This window comes from Pristis pectinata, chromosome 3, assembly GCF_009764475.1.
Source record: "Pristis pectinata isolate sPriPec2 chromosome 3, sPriPec2.1.pri, whole genome shotgun sequence".
Taxonomy (NCBI): Eukaryota; Metazoa; Chordata; class Chondrichthyes; order Rhinopristiformes; family Pristidae; genus Pristis; species Pristis pectinata.
Genome location: NC_067407.1, coordinates 139,488,082 through 139,514,042, shown reverse-complemented (window position 1 = coordinate 139,514,042; position 25,961 = coordinate 139,488,082). Strand labels below are relative to the sequence as shown.

The window sequence follows — 25,961 nt, the reverse complement described above, 5'->3', positions numbered from 1 at the left end:
AACGTGTCACACCTTTCTCTTGCCCCCCCACTCCCCCCTATTCACCCCCCTCCCCACTTCCTTCAAGATATAGGAGCAGCATTAGGCCATTCGGCCCATCGCGTCTGCTCTGCTAGAGCTCTGAAGACCGGTTCCAGGTTCTGCCCCCAACCACCACCTTCAAAGTCATTATCCAGCGATTTCCCATCATTCGCCGTCGAAGGAATGTGATGGAATTGCTCTGAGAGTTAGCATCACCTTGCTGGGCCAAATGGCTTCCTTCTACGTTTTAAGAAAATATGAGGACTATTATGGAGGCGTCTTAGGTGTGGAGACAAGTCATTCAGAAACAAAATCAGGTAGGAGTTTTTTCAAACATAGATTGATGAAGGTCATTGATCTAGGGGTTGATTCCAGGAATTGGACATAGCTTTCAGGATTAAAAGTGATCGATTTATATCAGGGAAGCAGATCAAGGGATATGGAGTCGTGGTGAATAAATGAGCTTCTGAGCTGAAACGCCAACTCTTCATCAAAGTTCTTCAGTTCCGATGGTCAGCCAATAACTTGAGTCACATTAGTATCCAGGCTGGTATTTTTTCTCTCTCCTATCATCCGTCTTCTTTTGTTTCCATCTCCTTCATTCAGATCAACAATGACTAATGTCCTTCACCACCATGTCACTAAAGCCATTCAGTCTCTCTTCACCCCATCACAGACATTCTCATTTTCTCCTCTCCTCCCTGTTCTCTATAACTTAAAACATGTTTGATTTCTAACTTTTCCTCATTCTGATGTAAGGTCATCAACCTGAAGTATTAACTCTGTTGCTCTCTCTCTGTCGATGCTGTCTGATCTGCTGACCACCACCGGGAGTATCTACAGGAGGTGCTGTCTCAAGAAGGCAACATCTATCATCAAAGATCCCCACCATCCGGGCCGTGCCATCTTCTCGCAGCTACCATCAGGCAGGAGGCACAGAAGCCTGAAGTCCCACACCACCAGGTTCAGGAACAGCTACTTCCCTTCAACCATTCGATTCTTGAACCAACCGGCACAACCCTAATCACTACTGTTTAACAACACTATGACCACTTTGATTAAAATAGGCTTTTTATTGTTCTAATTGTGTTCTTTCTTATAAATATTGTGTATAATTAATGCTTCTCCTTGTGAAAGCTGTTTATCTGATGCTATGTGCCTGTGATGCTGCTGCAAGTTCTTCATTGCATCTGTGCACACATAAGATTTCTTTATTAGTCACATGTACATCGAAACACACAGTGAAATGCATCTTCTGGGGGCAGCCGGCAAGTGTCGCCACGCTTCTAGTGCCAACACAGCATGCCCACAATTTCCTAACCCGTATGTCTTTGGAATGTGGGAGGAAACCGGAGCACCCGGAGGAAACCTACACAGACACGGGGAGAACGTACAAACTCATTACAGACAGTGGCCGGAATTGAACCTGGGTCGCTGGCGCTGTAATAGCGTTATGCTAACCGCTACACTACCGTGCCTGCCATGTACTTGTACTTGTGCATGTGACAATAAATTTCACTTTGACTTTGACTTTGAGCAATTCCAGCGTTTTCTGTTTCTTTTGCCAAAAACCTTCTTGCACTTTCTGTACTTGGAGAGTTGAATCATTTATCTTTCTGGCCAATGCTTTCACTATCAGCGGCCAGATATCTTGCACCCCAACCAGCTCTTCCTTCTGAAAAAGCAAGCACTACTCACTTCCAGACACAGACCAAAGATATTTCTTGAGAATATTTAGTCAAGCTTTGCAAATCCGATAGGCCAAGGCATTTCCGATGTTTCAAAGAGAAAAACTGTGACAGATTGCTGAATAATTTTGGAGAGGGCTATGGCAGCAATGGTAGGGAAACAGTGGCTGGAAAATAATCCAGGCGGGGGACAGGATGGGATGGTGGGGGAGGATGGGCCATGGCAATCATTTCTCTCAATCTTTCTTTCCAGGACTGTTAACAAGTTAAGGCACACAGAGCCAAATATAAACAATGCAAGGTATTATTGCCAAAGCTCTCTGTTGCATTAAAAAAATATAGAGAAAATGTGCATTAAACTTCCATTTATATAGCAGCCTTCACATCACTTTCATGATATTCCAAAACACTTTGCTGCCTTTCTGGTACTCCTAAAGTGCATTCATTCTTACAATTCAGTCCACAGTGCTCTTGCATTGCAGCCTGCTGCACACATGCATTGCAGCCTGCTTCAATGTAGCATTGCAGCCTGCTGCACTCCTGCATTGCAGCCTGCTTCAGTCTGCCATTGCAGCCTGATGCACTCTTGCACAACAGCCTGCTGCACTGTTGATTGGCAGCTTATTTGCTCACTTATCAAACTGCAATCTGATCATCTGTTTTTCTGAAGAGTTGACTATTGACACAACGGAGAACTCCCCTGACCCTCTTCAATTAGCCTCAGGGAGACTCTGTCCAAAGAAACAACCAAGCCTTGGTTGCACAGCCAGCTATGAGATAAATTACCAAATAAGGTGAGGTTAATAAAGCATAAAAACCAACTGGGCCATTAATCTCCCTTGGGGAAGGTCATTCTGAATCCTTAGCAACTGTGGCCGACAGGTGACTTGGTTCACCCTCAGTGCCCTCTGAGCCAGTGCACAATACACAATTGGCGAAGGAGTTGAGACCAGTATAGATCAGCCGTGATCATATTGAATGGTGGGGTAGGTTTGAGGGACTTGGTGACCTACCCCTGCTCCCATCTTGTTCTTGTGTTCAATTATACAAGGCTGAAGCCAGTTCTCCTGTGACTTAGGGTAATTAGGATAAGCATAGGGTCATAGAGTAACACAACATGGAAACAGACCCTTCGGCCCAACTGGTCCATGCCGACCAGATTCCCATTTAAGATGGTCCCATTTGCCCGCATTTGGCCCATATCCCTCTAAGCCTTTCCTATCCATGTACCTGCCCAATTTTCTTTTCAATGTTGTTAATGTACCTGCCTCAACCACTTCCTCTGGCAGCTCGTTCCATATACTGACCACCCTCTGGGTGAAAAAGTTGCCCCTCAATTCCTATTAAATTTCTCCCCTCTCACCTTAAACCTATGCCCTCTAGTTCTTGATTCCCCAACCCTGGGAAAAAGACTGTGCACATTCACCCTATCTATGCCCCTCATGATTTTATACACCTCTATAAGATCACCCCTCATTCTCTTACACTCCAAGGAATGAAATCTTAGCCTGCCCAACCTCTCCCTGTAACTCAGGCCCTCGAGTCCTGGCAACATTCTTGTAAAAACAATGAAGGATTTTGGAAGTGTGGCTACTGTTTTAATGTAAGGAGTATAGCAGGCAATCTGAGCACAGCAAGCTCCCATTTCTGAGGTACCAGGCGTTGACCTTTGGAGCTATTTTTGCCTACACAGCGATCCACAATTGGACAGTGAACTGCAAAAGGCTGACTTACGCTTACCTGGTACAGATGGTCAGAGTCACATGATTGAGGTCAAACTTGTTGTCTGAAACATCAACGTCCAAATCAAATGCCTCCTCTGACTCAAGGGATCGCTCTGCCTTTGAGGCAACTTTACTTTCCAGATTGAAAAGAAGATTAAGCTGAGGGGAAAAGAAATCCAGCAACTAAGTGGCTCTGTTAAATTCTTTCATCAGTTGTTACAAGTCACTTCTTCCACTTTATACAAAGGGTTCTCTTTGTCCAAGGCACAAACCTCCCTCACAGTGGAGAGGCCAAACACATACTGGGTCACCACTTTGCAGAGTGCATCTGTTCAGTTTGCTGGTGCGGCCTCAAACTTCAGGCCACATGCTGGTTTAACCAACAGCTCAACTTTTAACTGTGTATTTTCCATACTTCTGGAGTAAATGGTTTTAGATCACAATATTTACCCTCATTTTCAGACGACAGCTTACGGTGGTGAACCTGGCACAAACCCAGGCTCACCTTTTGTTTCTTTACTTGCCCTTTTCCCTTGTTTGTTTTGCATATCCATCCCTTTCGCCATCTCTTGTCTTCCACCCCACCACAAGACACAAGAGACCGCAGATGCTGGAATCTGGAGCAGGGAAACAATCTGCTGGAGGGACTCAGCAGGTCGGGCAGCATCTGTGGAGGGAAATGGACAGTCCACGTTTCGGGTCGAGACCCTTCATCAGGACTGTGATCCAGTCCAGATGAAGGGTCTCAAACCAAAATGTCAACTATCTGTCAATTTCCTCCATGGATGCTGCCTGACCCGCTGAGTTCCTCCAGCGCTTTTTATGTGACACACCCTCCCTTCTGTAGTTCATATGAGCTTGATGAACTGTGAATACCATGTAGCTTGACTTTTGATACATTGTTGTGCCAGGCACTGCCATTAATTGAGTAGTGACAAAATCCAATTAAAGATGTTTTGTTGAAAATCAAAATAAAAACTTGCAGATACTGGAAATCTGAAATAAAAACAGAAAAACACTCAGCAGGTCAGGCAGCATCTGTGGAAGGAGGGTCTGAGACTTTTCATCAGATGAAAAACATGTTTTGTTGGTACCTCTCTTCTTGTTACTTTGCCTTAGTGGACAGTACCTCAAAAGAGCCTTCAACACTACACCTGCACATCACTTATCCTGCCAAATTGTTTTAACTCGAGCATTTCCCAGTTCTGAGGGAAGGTCATTGACCTGAAATGTTGACTGTTTCTCCTTCCCCAGATGCTGCCTGCTCTGTTGAATATTTCCAATGTTTTCAATTTAATTTCAGATTTCCAGCAAATGCAGTATTTCCCTTTCCTTCTGCTGGAGATTACAATTGCTTGGATAGTTTTCACAAAACACAGTTATACCATTATATAAAATGTCACATTCCTTGCAGTATGGGAGTGATCACAGTTCAGTGGCTGTAGAGCATTTTAAAACATTTTGAGATTCGGACATGTGAGAGCCTTAAATCAGGCAAATTTCGAAATGCACAGCACTACAGAAGAGGAAGCCTAATATATCTGATTGACAAAGGTCCTTTCTGCCCAGGGGGTAATCTGCTCATCAAAAACCTCCGACAGCTCAAATCCATTCCTAAATCACCCCTTAAGCCCCTAATCCTAATCCCAGCCTCTTCAGTAACTCCATACACGGAATCCTGGTCCTCGGCACCTGGGAGCATGAGGTATGTGTGCTCAATAATTGAAAGTGGCAGGGAGGATTGAGAAAGTGGTTCACAGGTCTGGGATTTATCCACAGAGGCATGGCCGATAAAAGTAGGGAGGCTTTATACCATGCTGAACTTTAATAAAACACTGGTCCTGCCTGGAGTATTATGTTCAATTCTGATCAACACAGAATGTGAAGTAGTTAGAGAGGAAAAGATTAATGAGAAAGGTTCCAGGGATGACAGACTGCAGTTACAAGAATACGCTGGAAAGGCTGGGACAGTTTTCCTTACAGAAGAGAAGGCTGTGGGCACATTTGATAGATGTAGCTAAAATTATGAGGGGTCTGGAGAAAGTGGAAGGGTGTTTCCATTACTGGAAAGGTTGAGAACCAGAGGTCACAGACGTAAAGTAATAAGGAGAAGAATTAAGGGTGTCATGAGGAAAATCTCTTCTGTATGGAAAGGGATTAGGTGTCGCTAGCTTAATGAGTTTGGCACAACACTGTGGGCTGAAGGGCCTGTCCTCTGCTGAACTGTTCTATGTTCCACGTTCTACGCAGTGTGTGGTTGGACTCTGGAACACGCTGCCCGCAGATGTGGTGGAGCCAACTTCCACTGTGGCTTTGGAGGGAACTGGGTAAATATGCGGTGAAGAAAAATATTCAAGGCCATGGTGAATGGGCCGGGATGGGGTGGAACTGGTGAGTTGCTCCGGTAAAGAACCGGCATGGACGCAATGGGCCAAATGGGCTCCTTCTGTGCCGTAACCATTCCATAATTCTATTCCAGTAAATCTCCTCTACCCCCATCCCAAGGCATGGTGACTTTAAAAATTGACCGCCCTTTCTTCAGCTATAAGTAAAAATAAATTTAATGACCGTTACCGATGGTTGGTGAAGTTACAGTACCTGGAAAATGGCCAAGCCTTGACCCTTTGCTGTTACTGTCACCAGCAGAGGTTGATCAATCTCAATCTGTACAGTAAAAGAAAATGACCGCAGTAAGGACAGCGTGTTGTAATCTTCTACGGTGCACAACTAACACAGGAACAACAGCAGGAGAACCATCTATAAACGGTGGCACAGTGGCACAGCCACCAGAGCCGCTGCCTCACAGCTCCAGTGACCCGGGTTCGATCCCAACCTCGGGTGTTGTCTGGGGAAGTTTTCCACATTCCCTCTGTGATCCCAATGCATTCAAGTGCTCCAGTTTCCTCCCAACTCCCAAAGCTGTGCGGTAAGCAAGTTAATTGGCTGCTGTAAATAGTTCATAACATGTAGGTGAGTGGTCGAGTCTAAGGTGGTTGTTGGGAATGAGGGGAGAATTAAGAAAATGGGATTAGTGTCTGAATGTTCAGCATGGACTCAATGGGCTGAAGGGCCTGTTTCTATACTGTATGACTCTGTGACTCTCAATAGAAGATAAGGTATCTTTATTAGTCACATGTACATCGAAACACACAGTGAAGTACATCTTTTGCGTAGAGTGTTCTGGGGGCAGCCCGCAAGTGTCGCCACGCTTCCGGCGCCAACATAGCATGCCCACAACTTCCTAACCCGTACGCCTTTGGAATGTGGGAGGAAACCGGAGCACCCGGAGGAAAACCCACTCAGACATGGGGAGAATATACACACTCCTGCCATTCCCAGCAATTCCCACTGATATTCCAGAGTCCCTGTATCTGGGCAGTTTGCTTTAAGTGCCATGAACACTCCTTCCACTTGGATTTGGTTAATGCAGTTCTTGTGTGCAGCTCAGCAGCAGGTACCTGCATTGTCTGTAGGACAAACATGTTCGTGGAGGAGACGGTGAAGGTTGCCGGGACAGGGAGCCCGGGTCCACTGACCGACACCTCTAGGTCCGTCGTAGGAGCGATGTTCTGAGCTGCAAACTGGGACAGTGCCTGGAGTGCCACCACTGTGTCCTGGAATCAAGAGAAAAACAGGCACCCCTGTAAGCAAATTTGGGAAGGATGTCCACAAAATCCCTGGGTGAAGGTGATTTGAGGGCAGAGAGCTGCTGCATTTTTATTCCGACCACCCTCCGGAGTTTCACACTCCGCCACTGAAGTTAATGGGATTTTCAGAAGAACAGCAAGAAGTGAAGTTGTTAATTTTCCAGCCAGAAACCTCAGAAGTGGGAAGGGTATGGAGAAGAAAGGGTTAATTGTTTTGGAGCAGAGGTGAACAGGCGATTGGGTGTACGTGCTCACAATCAGAAGGAGATGTGGGAATTTCTCTTCGCCTCCAGTAGTAGAGTCAATACACAGAGGTGAGTAATTTAAGGAAACATTGATGGATGTGGACATAAGAGAACCAAAGGGCCTGCTTCTGTGCTGTATAAATCTATGATTCAATGATTGAATGAGGAGTTGTTGGTCTTTATTCCAGGAAGGATGTGGGGGCTTTGGAGAGGGTGCAGAAGAGGTTCACCAGGATGCTGTCTGGATTGGAGAGTATTAGCTATAAGGAGAGGTTGGACAAACTTGTGTTGTTTTCTCTGGAGCATCGGAGGCTGAGTGGAGACCTGATAGATTCCCTGAGTGTTCATGTGTCCCCCTTACCACGATTCCATTCCAGGCACCCACCACTCTGTATAAAAAAACCTGCCCCGCACATCTCTTTGAAACTTTCCCCCTCTCACCTTAAATGCATGTTCTCTAGTATTTGACATTTCTCCCCTGAAAAAGAAACTCTATCTATGCCTCTCGTAATTTTATAAACCTCTATCCCACTGGAGATCCCACTGCAGAGGAGATTTACCAGGATGCTGCCTGGATTGGAGAGCATGTCTTATGAGGACAGGTTGAGAGAGCTGGGGCTTTTCTCTTTGGAGAGAAGGAGGATGAGAAGTGACTTGATAGAGGTGTACAAGATGATAAGACGCATAGATCGAGTGGACAGTCAGAGACTTTTTCCCAGGGCGACAATGGCTAACATGAGGGGACATAATTTTAAGGTGATTGAAGGAAGCTATAAGGGGGATAAAGAGCCAGAGTGCGTGCAATGAGCTAAACGAGCCTCCTTGCTCACTGTATACTTCACGTTCTGTTGCATCCATGTGGATGAGAATACAGAGACAAAGTGAACCAGAACAGGAGCGTAGGCGACGAGCTTACCTGGGTGGAGGAGAAGCCTCCGAGGTGGTTCCTGCATTGACTGAGCCACTGCATGATGGGGACACCCTCCGTGAGCCTGCCCTGCCTCAAGTGGGACAATAGGGCGTAGGCAGCCACTTCAATGTCGGAGGAGAGGGCCTTCTGCCCCCACCACAGGGAAGGTCTGTTCATGGGAGACGACCAGAACTTCACACCAACTGCGGTGAAGGGAATGGACAAGGAGAAAAGTTTACTCTGAGCTGTGCTTCTTGGAAGAAAGTTCCCACATCCCCAACCCCCGGAATAAAGTCCCAAGTAAAGCACGACTGACTTAAAAAAACAGATCGAACAAAGGCTCGCAGACCTAAATCATTGACCGTTTCTCTCTCCACAGACGCTGTTGGCCCTGCTGAGTGTTTCAACCAGTTTCTGCATTGTTACTGATTTGCTCAGAAGGACTTGATAAAGGAAATTATCTCCACTAGCCTGATATGTACAATGATTATAACAAAGCATGGACCTTTGGAAGCTTTAGAGAGGGTGCAGAGAAGATTTACCAGGATGCTGCCTGAATTAGAGACCATGTTTTATGAGGATAGGTTGAGTGAGCTCGGGCTTTTCTCTATAGAGAGAAGGAGAATGAGAGGTGACGATAGAGGTGTACAAAATGATAAGAGGCATAGATCGAGTGGACAGTCAGGGACTTTTTCCCAGGGCGACAATGGCTAACACGAGGGGACATAATTTTAAGGTGATTGAAGGAAGCTATAAGGGGGATGTCGGGGGTAAGTTTTTACACAGAGAGTGGTGGGTGTGTGGAACGCACTGCCGGCAGAGGTTGTGGGGGCAGATACATTAGGGACATTTAAGAGACAGACACATGAATGATAGACAAATAGGGGGCTATGTGGGAGGGAAGGGTTAGGTAGATCTTAGAGCAGGATAAAATGTCGGCAAAACATTGTGGGCCGAAGGGCCTGTACTGTGCTGTAGTGTTCTATGTTCATGGGAATGTTACCAAGTTACAGCTTAACCATGAGCCACACAAGTAGAGGAGTGGACAAGTAACCAAAAGCTTTGGCAAAGAGGGAGGTTTTAATGAGCCCATGGGAGAGAGGGTTGGTAGTAGAAGAGAGATTTAGGGATGAAATTTCAGACTGTCGGGCCTCAGCAGGTTAAGGTGTGGTCACCCATGGTGGGACAATTCAAACCAGCAATGGAGAGGTATAGTCAGGAATCTTGACACCATCCAAGTGAAAGCGTTGTCCTGATCAGTGCTCTGTCCACCGGGTTAAATGTCTGTCTCCCACACAGAGGTTGCAGTGTGAGCCGTCTACAAACTGCACTGCAGTTACTTGCCCAGGCTACTCCGACAGCACCTCCCAACCCACGATCTCTGCCAGCAAGAAGGGCAAAGCCTTCAGGAGCAAGGCAGCAGCACCGCCTGCAGGTTCCACTCCAACTCTTCAAACTTCCTGACCTGGAAATATATTGCTGATCTTTCTTCATCGCTGGGTCTAAATCCTGGAACTCCCTTCCCAACAGCACAGTGGGACCCCTTCAGCAGGTCCCCAGCAGTACAAGCAGGCAGCTCACCACCTCAAGGACAAGGGCACCTCACTTCAACCTCAACCTCCTCAACTGCAACCTCAAGTCGATTAAGGATGGTCAATGAATGTTGGGGTCTGCCAATGATGTCCAGAGAATCATAATTAAAATGTTCTGAAATCTTTTCTAACCTGATAAAATTTTTGTGTTAGCTGGTTAGGGTTAAATCTCAGCAGCAAAAAACATTGTGATTCACATCGTTCACCTATCAAAAAAGAAGCTTTTTTGTGAATCCATGCCAAATATGCATGGATCGAGCGGACAGTCAGAGACTTTTTCCCAGGGCAACAATGGCTAACACAAGGGGCATAATTTTAAGGTAATTGGAGGAAGGTATAAGGGGGATGTCAGGGGTAAGTTTTTTACACAGAGAGTGGTGGGTGCATGGAACACACCGCCTGCAGAGGTTGTGGGGACAGATACATTAGGAACATTGAAGAGACTCAGATAGACACATGGATGATTGAGAAATGGGGGGTTACGTGGGAGGGAAGAGTTAGATAGATCTTAGAGCAGGATAAAATGTCGGCACAACATTGTGGGCCAAAGGGCCTGTACTGTGCTGTAATGTTCTATGTTCTAAGCCGATCGTACCAAGTTATTAGTTTCTCAAGTATGGGATGGAAATGGAAATGGGATAGGATTTTTGGACTTTTTCCTCATAAAGTATCATCTTTCAGGTTTTATTTCCCTATACACCAACTAACGCTGACATAAAACAAGGGGAAGGGCGATCAAACCAAGCCCGCTCTGATACTGATCTATATTCCAGTTCTATGTATCTGCCTTGGTTCCCTCAATCTTAATAATCCTTGCCAACACAAATCTACAAGAAGCTTGGATTTCAGCTGACTCAGCAAAAGCTATTTGGAGAGAATTCTGGATTTCCCCTGCCTCTTGTGTGAGGAAGACCTTCCTGAGCTCAACACCTGAAAGGCCTGGCCTTGTTCCACACTGTCCCCACTGGAGGAAACCTTTCTCTCTACCTACCAGAAAACTAGTTGCTTGTTATCCATCCAATTAACTCCTTTGATCACTCAAACCCTCCACACTGGTGCAGGGATCAAGAAAGCACATCAGCGTATTTGCTTTCTCAGGCACCGGAGAAGATTCAGCTCGTTCACAAGGATTCTCTGGAACTTCTACAGATGTGCTACAAAATGTATCCTGAGGGGTCGCATCCCAGCCTGGTACGGCAAATGCTCTGCTCTGGACCAACGGAACCTACAGAGAGCGGTAAACACTGCCCAGTCCGTCACAGGCTCTTCACCTCCTTCCATCCAGTCCATCTTCACCGTGAATCTGAATCAATTCACTCTCCCTGTGATCATCCAGATGTTTCCATCAGACCATAAGACATAGGAGCAGAATCAGGCCATTTGGCCCAATGAGTCTGCTCTGCCATTTGATCATGACTGATTTATTTTTCCCTCTCAATCCCATTCTCCTGCCTTCTCCCCGTAACCTTTCACACCATTACTGATCAAGCACCTATCAACCTTCACTTTAAATACACCCAATGACCTGGCCTCCACAGCCCTCTTGTGGCAATGAACTCCACAGATTCACCACCCTCTGGCTGAAGAAGTTCCTCCTCATCTGTTCTAAAGGGATGTCCTTTTATTCTGAGGCTGTGCCCTCTAGTCCTCGACTCTCCCACTACTAGAAACATCCTCTCCACGCTTACTCTATCCAGGCCTTTCAATATTCGGTGGGTTTCAATGAGATCCCCCCCCCACCATACTTCTAAACTCCAGCAAGTACAGGCCCAGAGCCATCAAACCTTTCCTATAATACCATGGGCTCCGATCTTGTTTAGCAGCCTCATGTGCGGCACTTTGTCAAAGGCCTTCTGAAAATCCAAGTAAACAACATCCACTGATTCTCCTTTGTCTATCCTGCTTGTTACTTCCTCAAAGAATTCCAACAGATTTGTCAGGCAAGATCTCCCCCTAAGGAAACTATGCTGGCTTCAGCCTATTTTATCAGGAGCTTCCAAGTACCCTGAAACCTTATCCTTAATAATGGGCTCTCACATCTTACCAACCACTGAAGTCAGGCGAACTGGCCGATAATTTCCTGTCTTTTGAGTCCCTCCCTTCTTAAAGACTGGAGTGACATTTACGATTTTTCAGTCTTCTGGTTCCATTCCTGACTTTAGTGATTCTTGAAAGATCACTACTAATGCCTCCACAATCTCTTCAGCTACCTCTTTCAGAACCCTGGGGTGTCGTCCGTCCGGTCTACGTGACTTATCCACCTTCAGACCTTTCAGCTTCCCAAGCACCTTCTCCTTAGTAATAGCGACTACACTCACTTCTGCCCCCGACTCTCTTGAATTTCTGGCAATGTTGCTGGTGTCTTCCACACTGAAGACAGATGCAAAATACTTATTCAGTTTGTCCGCCATTTCTTTGTTCCCCATTACTACCTCTCCAGCATCACTTTCCAGCGGCCCGATGTCCACTCTTGCCTCTCTTATATTCTTTATATAATCTGAAAAAACTTTTGGTATCCTCTTTTATATTATTGGCTAGCTTACCTTCATATTTTATCTTTTCTCCCCTTATTGTAATTTTAGTTGCCTTCTGTTGGTTTTTAAAAGCTTCCCAATCCTCTCGCTTCCCACTAACTTTTGCAATATCGTATGCCCTCTCTTCTGCTTTTATGCAGTCTTGTCAGCCACAGTTGCCTCATCCTCCCTTTAGAATGCTTCTTCTTTGGGATGAACTAATCCTGCATCTTGCAAATTACTCCTGCCATTGCTGCTCTACCGTCATCCCTGCTAGGGTCCCCTTCCCATCAACTTTGGCCAGCTCCTCTCTCATGCCTCTGTAATTACATTTACTCAACTGTAATACTGATACATCCGATTTTAACTTCTCCCTCTCAGACTGCAGGGTGAATTCTGTCATATTGTGATCTCTGACTCCGCCTTTACCTTAAGTCCCTTGATCAAATCTGGTTCATTACACAACACCAAATCTAGAATTGCCTTTCCCTTGTGGGCTCAACCACAGGCTGTTCTATTGGTATTGGTTTATTATTGTCACTTGTACCAAGGTACAGTGAAAAACTTGCCTTGCATACCGATTGTACAGGTCAATTCATTACACAGTGCATTTACATTGAGTTAGTACAGAGTGCATTGAGGTAGTGCAGGTAAAAACAATAACAGTACAGAGTAAAGTGAACGATTATATCAAGGGTAATGAGTAGATTTGTAGAGAGCAGCTTTCAACGCCATGCCCTGGCGCCATCTTGCAATCCTTACTAAAAAGCCATCTCATAGGCATTCTACAAATTCCTTCTCTTGGGATCCAGTACTAACCTGATTTCCCAATCTACCTACATAGTGAAATCTCCCATGACCACCGTAACATTTCCCTTATTACATGCCTTTTCTATCTCTGTTGTAATTTGTACCCCACAGCCTGGCGATTTATTCGGAGGCCTGTGTATAATTCTCATCAGGTTTTTTTTACCCTTGCAGTTTCTTAACTCTACCCACAAGGATTCTACACCTTCTGACCCTATGTCACTTCTTGCTAAGGTTTTGATTTCATTTTTTACCAACGGAGCCACCCCACCCCCTCTGCCCACCTGCCTGTCTCTTCGATAGGATGTGTGTCCTTGGATCTTTAGTGCTCCCAGTTGTGATCTTCTTTCAGCCACGACTTTGTGATGCCCACGACATTGTACCTGCCAATTTCTGCTGCTGTCAACAACCATTGATTCCTCTCACTTAAACGGCTCCAACGTTGATATCACCTGGACAGACTTGGTCTTCAGCCCGTCCTGGACACTCCTTGTGTTCTCGCACCCCTGCTTGGCATGCTACTTAAATCTAACTCTGTTTCTCTCTCCACAGATGCTGCCCGATCTGCTGACTATTTTCCGTATTTATTTCAAATTTACAGTTCTCGCGTTTTTCTTTCTCACTTTTCAGGAACACAGGTCCAGTCACCCACACAGCAGTGCACCCACACACACCTCCCACTGGGTCCCCTCCCCCCACTGGTCCCCTCTGCCCTCCCCACCTCCCTTATTTGGTTCCAGGCTCCACCTTCCTCTCCTGTCAGATCCCACCATCCGCAGCCCTCTGTCACCTCCACCTATCACCTCCCAGCCTCTGTCGCTATTCCCACCCTCCCCTCCTCCAACTGCCTATCACCTCTCCTCACCTGGATCCACCTATCACCTGCCAGCTCTTGCCCAACCCCTTCCCTCCATCTCTATCTTTCAGACTAGACGAAAGGTCTCGACCTGAAACACCAATTGTCCATTTCCTTCCACAGATGCTGCCTGACCCATTGAGTTCCTCCTGCAATTTGTGATTTGCTTCAGGTTCAGTCTATTCCTTTTAAGGTAATCCCAATAGAAACATATGCGCATGGTTAATTCTCATTATGCAATCTTTAACCCTGAGCGAAGACCATTCCAACTTCAAGAAACACAACAGTATTAATTGCCCCTCAGTCTTACCCTGTTGGTCTGCCCTTCGGTTTAACTCATTGAGTGCTTCTGTTGCCAACTCACTCTCGGCCAAGGTCAGTGCGTAGGCTGTGAGGCTCAGGGTGTAGTTACTACTGATCCCATCGCGTAACTTGCCTTCGAGATATGATACAGCACCTGATACCTGATCTAAAACGTTCTCCTGAAAGAAAGATGCAGACCAGGGTAAATAGAGAGAACAAAAACACAAACTTTGTTGAAATATGGCAGGGGGATAAATCCCTTAGACTTTTACTTTCTTTATGCAGAAAAGCAAAATATAAAACAGATTAATTTTTTTTAAATATAGCAGATGCTAGAAATACTCAGGCAACAATGGTAGAGGGAGGAATATGCTTCTACAAAACTCTCCCCCTCACCTCTCTCCTCTCACCCATCTAATTTCCTACCTCCTCCCTCCCCACTTAGAACCTCCACTCCCAACTGCCCTTCTCTGGAATTCTTCATTGCAAATGGTGGGCATGTCAGCAAATGTCTCAGTGCATTAGCCCAGAACTCCCCTGGTGTTTGCTGATCACCCCTCAACGTTTTCCCAAGCCCCTTCCTTAATACCTTTCTGGCTAAACATCCCAGTAATGCCAATACTCTAAATGAGGCAGCACCCTCCCCCTGTAAATACCCATGACCTTACAAATGTGGGCAAAGAAACGGTAGATGGAGTTTAACCCAGGTAAGTGTGAGATGTTGCACCTTGGTAGGACTAATGTCAAGAGGCAGTACACTCTTAAGGGCAAGACCCTTAACAGTGTTGAAGAGCAGAGAGACCTTGGGGTACGAGTACATGGCTCATTGAAAGTGGCTACACAGGTAAACAGGGTGGTTAAGAAGGCTTATGGAATGCTTGCATTTATTAATCGAGGTATTGAGTACAGGAGGCAAGAAGTTATGATGCATCTCTATAGTACTCTGGTTAGGCCACATTTAGAGTATTGAATGAAGTTCTGGACACCTCACTATAGGAAGAATGTTGAGGCTTTAGAGAGGGTGCAGAGGAGTTTTACCAGGACGCTGCCTGGATTAGAGGGCATGTGCTATAAGGAGTGGCTGGACAAACTTGAGCTCTTTTCTCTGGAGCGGCAGAGGCTGAGTGGTGATCTGTGTATAAAATTATGAGGGGCATAGATAGGGTGGACAAGCAGTATCTTTTTCCCATTGTTGAGCGATCCAATACCAGAGGGTATGCATTTAAGGTGAGACTGGGTGGGATCAGAATAGACGTGAGGGGTATGTTTTTTACTGAGAGGGTGGTGGATGCCTGGAATGCGTTGCCTGATAGGGTGGTGGAGGCAAATTCATTGGGGGTTTTAAGAGGGGCTTGGATGAGCACATGAATGAGAGGAAAATGGAGGTATATGGGCATTCTGTAGGTAGGAGGAAATAGCTATGTTGGCACAACATTGTGGGCCGAAGGGCCTGTTCCGTGCTGTACTGTTCTATGTTCTGTGTAAATCTGCCAATTCACAATTTCTCACGTAAACCCTTTCCACTCCCCAGTGAGGCCTTGAGTATGGAGACACGAGGGACTGCAGACGCTAGAATCTGAAGCAACAAACAATCTGCTGGAAGAACTCAGCAGGTCAAGCAGCATCTGTGGGGGGAAGGGGACGCACAGATACCGCTCGACCTGCTGAGATCTTCCAGCAGCTTCTTTGTTGCTCTGAGACCTTGTGTATCCCTGAGCTGAATATCCCATGGCTTGGAAGCCTCCGCTCTAAGTTACTTCCCTCTGAATCCGTAGCACTCTATCCTCTGGGGAATAATGCTGACACAATCATTGAATCAGTGAATAGTTGGGGGCACTCCACAGGTTAGACGACATGCGTGCAGAGAGAGTTAAAGAACGTTTAAGAAGTATCTAGATGAGCACTTGAATTGCCAAGGCATAGAAGGCTACAGATCATGCGTTGGTAAATTGGATTAGTACACAGTCCATCCCTGGGTTATGAACACACAACTTATGGACATCTGTACATGGGAATGAGCAGCAACAATCGGGGGCTGGGTGGAGCTGAGCAGACTCACTCGCTCCCTCACTGAGTCAGTGAGGCCGGTTGACGGGCCTACTCACTCTCCTGTCACTGTTTCTGTGATGCTCTCCCACAAACTTACAAATTTTCCACTTACAAACAGTTCTTGGGAATGGAAACCTGTCATAACTTCCTGCAGATAGTTGGCATGGAAATGTTGGGCAGAAGGGCCTGTTCCTCTGCTGTATAACTCCAAGATCTTGCCTCACTGTTATTATTGAACTGGCCCACCTTTTTAGTTTCCAGAGCCCAAACAGTTCCATCACGGGTACAGCTCTCCCCACCATCGAGGACATGTACAAGAGGTGGTGTCTCAGGAAGGCGACGTCCATCATCAGGGACCCCCACCACCCGGGCCATGTCCTCTTCTCGATGCTGCCATCAGGCAGGAGGTACAGGAGCCTGAAGACCCACACCTCAAGGTTCAACAACAGCTTCTTCCCCACTGCCGTCAGGTTCTTCAACCGACCTGAAAAACCCTAATTCTACTTCAGACTAGATTTCCCTCAACTGGCACGAACGTCATTATGTCTATTTTTGCTTATTTTGTCATGTATAATTTATGTTAATTGAAGTTTATGTAATTTATGTTTACCATGTCCATAACGTACTGTGCTGTTGTTGCAAAAAGCTAGTTTTCATGGCATTTATATCCTGGAGCACTGTGTTCAGTTTTTAGTCACCCTGCCATTGGAAAGATGTTATTAAACTGGAAAGAGGGCAGAAAAGATTTCCAAGAATGTTGCCAGGACTTGAGGGACTGAATTAGGGGGAGAGGTTGGACAGGCTGGGACTTTATTCCTTGGCGTGTAGGAGACTGAGAGGTGATCTTATGGCGGTGTATAAAATCATGAGGGGCATAGACAGGGTGAAGGCACTCAGTCTTTTTCCCATTGTTGGGGGAATCAAGAACTAGAGGGCATGGGCCAGGATCAGAATCAGGTTTATTATCACTGACTTATATGACGTGAAATGTGTTGTTTTGCGGCAGCAGTACAGTGCAAAGACATAAAGTTGCTATAAATTACAAAATAAATAAATACTGCAAAAAAAAGGAATAACGAGGCAGTGTTCATGGGTTCATGGACTGTTCAGAAATCTGATGGCGGAGAGGAAGAAGCTGTTCCTGAATCGTTGAGTGTGGGTCTTCAGGCTCCTGTACCTCCTCCCTGATGGTAGTAACGAGAAGAGGGCGTGTCCCGGGTGGCGACGGTCCTTTGTGATGGATGCTGCCTCCTTGAGGCACTGCCTCTTGAAGATGATTCAATAAAAACTTGAGGGGCAACTTTTTTACACGGTGGGTGGTATCTATGTGGAATGATCCACCAGAGGAAGTGGTTGAGGCAGGGACAATAACAACTCTTTAAAAGACAGTTGGACGGGTACGTGGATTGGAAAGGTTTGGAAGGTTATGGGCCAAATGCTGGTAAATGGCACTAGCTTGGAATGGGCATCTTGGTCAGCATGGACCAGTTGGGCTGAAGGGCCTGTTTCCATGCTGTGTGATTCTACGGCAATAAATTTGAACTTGAACACGCTGCTTATGAAAAGTCATTGATCTTGAAACATCAGCACTGTTTCTCCCTTCACCGATGCTGCCTGACCTACTGAGTATTTCTAGCTTTCTCTGTTTAATTTCAAATAGGCACAAACCATTAAGTAATACAAGAAACGATACAGTAACCTTGTATTTCGGACTCTCCAAGAGGGCGGTCAGTACGTAGGCGGTGAGAGTAACAGGCCCACTCTGTCCACCCTGTAGCTCAGTATGAATCACTTGGCCTAGCTCCAAGAACTCCCCACTTTTATTCTGGCATTTTATTATCCAGGATGTGACCCTGTCCAACACCATCGAATCGATGTAAATAAATTCCTGCGCCTGTAAGAAGCACCTCAGTACAAAGGCCGACAACCTGAAAAGAATCGAAACAGATGCGTTAAACTTATTCATTCTTCAAATCAGAGCTCGGGGTGGAGAGGAGGCAGGGACTAAGGCCCACCCTCAGTCACACGTTTCAAGCTCCCGATATAGCAGCAGACACTATTCACTCCAAGAGGTCCCTGTTTCAGGAGCAGAGTGTACCACACAATCTTTATCGGGTGGGTCGGAGAGGGTGAATTTCTACTGTACTCCCTTATACAGAAAAGAAATGGAAACACTATGGAACGAGCTACCTGTGGAAGTGGTTGAGACAGCTACAGTAACAACATTTAAAAGACACTCGGACAGATACAAGGATAGGAAAGGTTCAGAGGGATATGGCCCAAAAGCAGGAAAATGGGACTAGCTTAGATGGGCATCTTGGTTGGCATGGACCAGTTGGGCAGAAGGGCCTGTTTCCATGCTGTATGACTCTATGACTGGGATTAACTCCAAAATAAAACATTCTCGGAATGATTCCTGATCCAGGAGGATGTAACAAACAGAGCGACCGAACAAGTTGCTCCAAAGTCGGAAGACTGAAGGCGTTATAGAAGTAGAAAATGCCGGAAACATCTGACAGGTCAGGCAGCACCTGTGGAAGGAGAAACAGTTAACATTTCAGGTCTGAGACCCTTCTTCAGAACTTGGGGGGGGGGGGTGTTGGGGGATTGTTATCTCGTGGAGGACTTTTAAAGTAATGGAAGTAGTTGATTGGCTAGCTGTAGATTCCACTCGTAAGATAAGATACTGTTATTAGTCACATGTACATCGAAACACACAGTGAAATGAATCTTTTGTGTAGAGTGTTCTGGGGGCAGCCCACAAGTGCCGCCACGCTTCCGGCGCCAACATAGCATGCCCACAACTTCCTAACCCCTACGTCTTTAAAATGTGGGAGGAAACCGGAGCACCCGGAGGAGACCCACGCAGACACGGGGACAACATACAAACGCCTTACAGACAGCGGAGGGAATTGAACCCAGGTCGCTGGCACTGTAAACCTCCTGAAACTCTCCTTCATTTTTCTCTTCCTTCAGCGTCCTCTGGCCCCACCTCTCCCCAGTCCCAACTTTCATTACCCCCTATCCTTTCTGATCTTCCCCTCGCTGGTCACACAGCTTCAGAACATAGGACAGTACAGCACAGGAACAGGCCCTTCAGTCCAGAATGTTGTGCTGAATTTATTAACCCAGTAATTAAAATGCCTAACTAAACTAATCCCTTCTGCCTACACAATGTCCATCTGCCTCCATTCTCTGCACATTCATGAGCCTGACTAAGAGCCTCTTAAACCCCTCTCTTGTATCTGCCTCCACCGCCACCCCTGGCAGCATATTCCAGGCACCCACCACTCTCTGTGTAAAAAACTTACCCCACACATCTCCTTTGAACCTAGGTCCTCTTACCTTAAATGCATGCCCTCTGTTATTAGACATTTCGACCCTGGGAAAAAGACACCAGCTGTCTACTCTCTATGCCTCTCATGGTAGTGTAACAGTCAACATAACGCTATTACAGCGCCAGTGACCCAGGTTCAATTCCGGCCACTGTCGGTAAGGAGTTTGTACGTTCTCCCCGTGTCTGCGTGGGTTTCCTCCGGGTGCTCTGGCTTCCTCCCACATTCCAAAGACGTACGGGATAGGAAGTTGTGGGCATGCTATGTTGGCGCCAGAAGCATGGCGACACTTGTGGGCTGCCCCAGAACACTCTACCTAAAAATTGCATTTCACTATGTGTTTCAATGTACACGTGACTAATAAAGATATCTTATCTTATAATCTTATAAACTTCTATCAGATCTCCCCTCAGCCTCCGCTGCTCCAGAGAAAACAGCCCAAGTTTGTCCAACCTCTCCTTATAGCTCATGCCCTCTAATCCAGGCAGCAGCCTGGTGAACATCTTCTGCACCCTCTCCAAAGCCTCCACATCCTTCCTGTAACAGGGCGACCAGAACTGAATGCAATACTCCAGATGCAGCCTAACTAGAGTTTTATAAAGCTGCAACATAACTTCCTGACTCTTGAACTTAATGCCTTGACTAACAAAGGCAAGCATGCCGCACGCCTTCTTTACCACCCTATCGACTTGTGTAGTCACTTTCAGGGAGCTATGGACTTGGACCCCAAGATCCCTCTGTACATCAACACTGTTAAGGGTTTTGCTATTAACAGTGTACAGTCACTTAACATTTGATCTCCCAAAGTGCAACACCTCCCACTTGACAGGATTAAACTCCATCTGCCATTTCTCCACCCACATCCTACAACTGATCTATATGCCGCTGTATCCTTTGGCAATCTTCTGTGCTATCCACAATGCCACCAATATTTGTATCCTCCTTTCGTCCCAGCTCAATGAATTCCAAACAGGTCATGATGTTGAATTTTTTTTCTACACCTCAACCTCCCCAAACTGTACTCACCCCAAACTCTTCTCCCATCGCCGGAAATCCTGATCCACCTGGACCCCTCCCCTAGTTCCTTACCCTCTCGACATTTATTCAGGAAAGGCCGGTCACCTGAAATGGTTAAATTCAGCGCGCTCCAAGGGTTGCACAGTGTATCAGGACGGAAGATATGGTGCTGTTGCTTGAGTTTACGTTGGGCTTCATTCGAACAGTGTGTGAAGTCAAGCACGGGGAGACTATAAAGAGGAGCTGAGGCCAAGATGAAACAGCACGTTAAACAGCACAACAGGCTTGAGGGACCATACAATTGGGTCCTGCTGCTGGTTTTAATGTTCCTGTCTTTGTGGTTTGGAACTCATGCCTGAAGGGACAGTAGAAGCAGAATCAACAAGAATATTCAGAAGGAATCAGATAAATGCTCAAAAGAAAAAAAACATGTTCAGAGTTCTGAGGGAGGAGCAGCGACGAGAGGGACTACGCAATGTGTGGGTGGAAGAGGTTGAAGAGACATCCTTCTCAAACTATATCATGTTTAAACTTGGAAAAAAATTAGGAGTGGTACTGTCGATCCTTCGCTTAAATTTGAAGATATTTGGAGTCCATTTACTCAATATTTTCTCATGATATAGATCCCTTTTCAATAACTTTCCAATTTAGAGGAACAGAGTTGACCACATAATATTGCTCTGTTTCTACTGAGAAATTTCAGTCCAGTCTTTTTTTTTCTTTTTTTTTTGTTTGTTTTTTTTTTGAAATTTTTCTGTTTAGTTTAGTTTGCTTTGATATATTGTATATAATTTTTCTTATTGATTTGTTTTTTTTCTCGTTCTTTTTTAAAATTTATATAATAAATCTTTCTCTTTCCTTTCTTTTATATTCATTTACTAAGAGATCGTTGGATCTACAGATTTTTTTAATATTTTATTGTTCTTTATGATTATCCACGCCATGCCTGTTCTCCTGATCTCTTTGTATTACATGTACAAACATCGATGTTATATGTAAATCTGTATTAATTTGAAAACTAATAAAAAGCTTGAAAAAGAACGAAGAAACATCCTGTGTGATGTAGGGCTCTGGGCAAATACCTAGGGATCAGCATAAGTTGACATGAAATCACTGTTGTGATGCAGGAAATGCAGAATTACATCCATCCTCGCCCCTGCCTTATCACGACGGCTCTGCGAGTGCCTTCGTAGATTCTGTGCTCAAGTGCCGGGAGTGGGATTTGAACCTATAACCTTCTAGCTAACCAACGAATGATGGCTGTCAGCTGGCCTGCATTGCTTACTGATCTGTGGAAGAAGTGGATGGTTCAGTCTCTCCTCTCTGGCACAGGGAAGCAAACTCCTCTGTTTAAGGATGTGGGTTAGTCACGGTAAATACTTGGCTAAGGCTTGGATTAGCCATGGTTAAGACATCAAGTGTAATGTAAATCATGGAAGCAGCAAATTCAGATGTTAATTCCTTTTCCTTCCACTCCTCTGGCTTCTCTCTGATGTCCCCTCTTGTGGAATCAGATACAAGACGTATTCAGGCAGACACTTATATGGAAGGGTATGGTCCATATGTTGGCAAATGGGATTAATGTAGATTGGCAAGAAGGTTGACATGGACATTTTTACGTTGTATATCAACGATTTGGATTATGGAATAAATGGTTTTGTGGCTAAGTTTGCCGATGATACAAAGATAGGTGGAGGGACGGGTAGTGTTGAGGAAACGGAGAGTCTGTAGAGAGACTTGGATAGACTCGGAGAATGGGCAAAGAAGTGGCAAATGAAATACAATGTTGGAAAGAGTATGGTCATGCACTTTGGCAGAAGAAATAAATGGGCAGACTATTATTTAAATGGGGAGAAAATTTAAAATTCGGAGATGCAAAGGGACTTGGGAGTCCTCGTGCAGGATACCCTAAAAGTTAACCTCCAGGTTGAGTCGGTGGTGAAGAAGGCGAATGCAATGTTGGCATTCATTTCTAGAGGAATAGAATATAAGAGCAGGGATGTGATGTTGAGGCTCTATAAGGCATTGGTAAGACCTCACTTGGAGTACTGTGTGCAGTTTTGGGCTCCTTATTTAAGAAAGGATGTGCTGACGTTGCAGAGGGTTCAGAGAAGATTCACTAGAATGATTCCAGGAATGAGAGGGTTAACATATGAGGAACGTTTGACGGGTCTTGGGCTGTACTCCTTGGTGTTCAGAAGAATGAGGGGGGACCTCATAGAAGCATTTCCAATGTTAAAAGGCCTTGACAGAGTAGATGTGGCAAAGTTGTTTCCCATGGTCGGGGAGTCTAGTACAAGAGGACATGACTTCAGGATTGAAGGGCGCCCATTCAGAACAGAGAGGCGGAGAAATTTCTTTAGCCAGAGAGTGGTGAATCTGTGGCATTTGTTGCCACGGGCGGCTGTGGAGGCAAAGTCATTGGGTGTATTTAAGGCAGAGATTGTTAGGTATCTGAGTAGCCAGGGCATCAAAGGTTATGGTGAGAAGGTGGGGGAGTGGGGCTAAATGGGAGAATGGGTCAGCTCATGATAGAATGGTGGAGCAGACTCGATGGGCCGAATGGCCGACTTCTGCTCCTTTGTCTTATGGTCTTATAGACATGGTGGGCTGAAGGGCCCATTTCCGTGCTATGCCACTCCATGGCTCTATAACCCTATCTCCTTATTCTGTGCTTTCTATCCCTCGCCATCAACCACTTCTCTGTCACTGTTTTGTCCATCTTATATTCATTTCATCTTTCTTTCTCACCTGCAACGTATTCTGCCCAGTCCATCTGCCCATCGCCCACACACTCCTCCCACTGGGTCCCCTCGCCCACCGTCCCCACCTTCCTCACTTGGTTCCAAGCTCCACCTTCCTCTCCTGTCAGATCCAACCATCCGCAGCCCTCTGTCGCCTCCACCTATCACCTCCCGGCCTCTGTCGCTGTTCCCGCCCTCCCTTCCTCCATCCGCCTATCCCCCCCCTCACCTGGATCCACCCATCACCTGCCAGCTCTTGCTCCACCCCTTCCCCTCACCTCTTTACACTGGCGATCTCCCCTCTGTCAGTCTAGATGAAGGGTCTCAACCCGAAAAGTCGACTGTCCATTTCCCTCCACAGATGCTGCCCGACCCGCTTGAGTTCCTCCAGCGTCTCGTGTGTTGCTCCAGGTTCCAGCATCTTCATCTTGTGTCTCCTTCTGCTCTGGATTTCAGTCTCTCTTCCTTCACTCCTCTCTCTATAAGCTTTTACTCTCTTGCTCTCCACCACCCTTCTCCTTTTGGCATTTGGCCCTTTACTTTAATCTGTCCTTCACCTCTATTCATTTATCTCTTTCCCTCCTCCTTCTCTGCCGATCTCTCACGATCTCCCCCACTCATCGTACACTCCTTGCCCTTCCTTTTTTGCCCCTCTCATTTCTTTTTCTCATCTTGCTCTTCCTCACTCAATGGATTGCTATGTGTACCTCTTGCCCATAAAACCTTCCACAATCTCTCAAATTAATTGACCAACAATCAATTTATTGCAGCCACAAACAATCCTCTGGAGGAACTCAGCGGGTTGAGCAGCATCTGTGGGGGGGAAGGAACTGTCGACGCATCGGGTCAAAACCCTGCCTTTAATTCCTATCTTCTCTACAGATGCTGCTTGCCCCACTGAGTTCCTCCAGCAGATTGTGTGTTGCTCCAGATTCCAGCATCTGCAGGCTCTTGTGTCTCCAGTCCAGTTACTGGAATAATCGAGTAAACAACCAAGTCAGAAGGCTTATCAGATTCAGGAAAGGAAAATAATTTGACTTCACATAACCTTATCTTTCAAGGACTCCCCTTGAAGATCAATAATATTAATTTGTGAAAGTTGAAACCTATAAAGTTTAAAGAGCTCCCAATCAAAGAGCTTGATAAACCTACAAGATAGTTGCTGTGGTATTGTACAGTGGATATGAAATGCTGAACACTGGAAGGTTGCTTACTTTCTCGTGATTCTTACTGACCACAAAAAGCTTGATTTAATCATCTGTCACAAGCCATTGCATGTGTAGAGGCCAGAGCTCTCTGTATTTCACCCTTGTTTTCCCAGTTCAGTAACGGAACATAATTCTCATGCATCAACTGTGCCAGATGTCGCATTCTTCCAAAACATGCAATGTGCATCTCACATTTTTACAGCACTTTGGAATTGCAACTAACTGTTTCAAACCTCGTCAGTCATGGGCAGGAGACGTGAGGGCAGTGGGAGCAGCAATTAAACAGATTATTTTACCTCCTTGGAGACACAAGAGACGGCAGACACTGGAATCTGGAGCAACAAACAATCTGCTGGAGGAACTCAGCAGGTCGAGCAGCAAATTGTCAACTTTTCGGGTCGAAACCCTGCACCAGGACCGAGAGTGGAGAGGGCAGATGGTCGGTACAAAGAGGAGAAGGAGTGGGGGGGGGCGGGGGGTGGGGTTGGTGGTGCGAAAGGATTCCGAGGCGATTGGTGGGCTGAGGAGGGGCAGTAGATGCCATATACCTCTCCTCTAATGGTTCCCACTCTCACCTCCTTTACTTTTCATAATCCAGCTCTGGTAGAGCTTTGTGTTCCTGCTTCTCTCCCTCCAGCAGCCGTCTCCAACCTTCACCCTCCCCTGCCCCCACCTCACTCCATCGGTACTTTTTCTTTACCTGCTCTCTCTCTCTCTCTCTCTCTCTCTCTCTCTCTCTGCCACCATCTCTCAATCACCTGCCACTGTCTCCCAACTCCGCCCCCACTCCCTTCCCCTACCTGGCACCACCTGCCTGTCACCTTACACCCCTCCTCAGTCCACCAATCATCTCGGACCCCTGCCTCACCCCTCCACCCTCTCCTCTTTATACCGGCCATCCCCTCTCTCCACTCTCATTCCTGATGCAGGGTTTCGACCCAAAACGTCGAGAATTTCTTTCACCTTCCCTCCTTCCACCCACGGATGCTGCTCGACCCGCTGAGTTCTTCCAGCAGATTGTTTGCGATGTTATCTCTTTGTCCAAACGCAAAATACTGCAGACTCTTATAACCTGACCCAAAGGCAGAAAAGGAAAACAAATAAAACCCCAGGTGTTGGAACCTGAATTAAAAACAGAAAAGGCTGGAAGAACTCAGCCAGTTGAGCAGCATCTGTGGAAACCAGTTCACATATTGGATTAGTGACCCTTCATCAAAGCTGGGGGGGGGGGGGGGCTGGAAGGAAGTGGAGAAATGGGGTGTAAGACCAAAGACGATGTGGAGATGAAGCAGAACATGCTGA

At 46.1% G+C, this 25,961-nt stretch overlaps 1 protein-coding gene across 3 annotated transcripts in view; it reads right to left on the bottom strand.

Annotated features, from left to right (window-relative positions):
• Window positions 1-25,961, bottom strand: part of cd109 (CD109 molecule) — a 159,180-nt gene that overhangs the window by 5,785 nt on the left and 127,434 nt on the right. For all 3 annotated transcript variants that reach the window (XM_052011714.1, XM_052011716.1, XM_052011715.1), the window contains 6 exons: window positions 18,055-18,283; window positions 14,314-14,485; window positions 8,242-8,438; window positions 6,892-7,047; window positions 6,032-6,097; window positions 3,450-3,592 (listed from right to left, as the gene is read on the bottom strand). In XM_052011714.1, coding sequence (XP_051867674.1) covers window positions 3,450-3,592; window positions 6,032-6,097; window positions 6,892-7,047; window positions 8,242-8,438; window positions 14,314-14,485; window positions 18,055-18,283 — 963 coding nt within the window. The remainder of the gene's footprint in view (window positions 1-3,449; window positions 3,593-6,031; window positions 6,098-6,891; window positions 7,048-8,241; window positions 8,439-14,313; window positions 14,486-18,054; window positions 18,284-25,961) is intronic.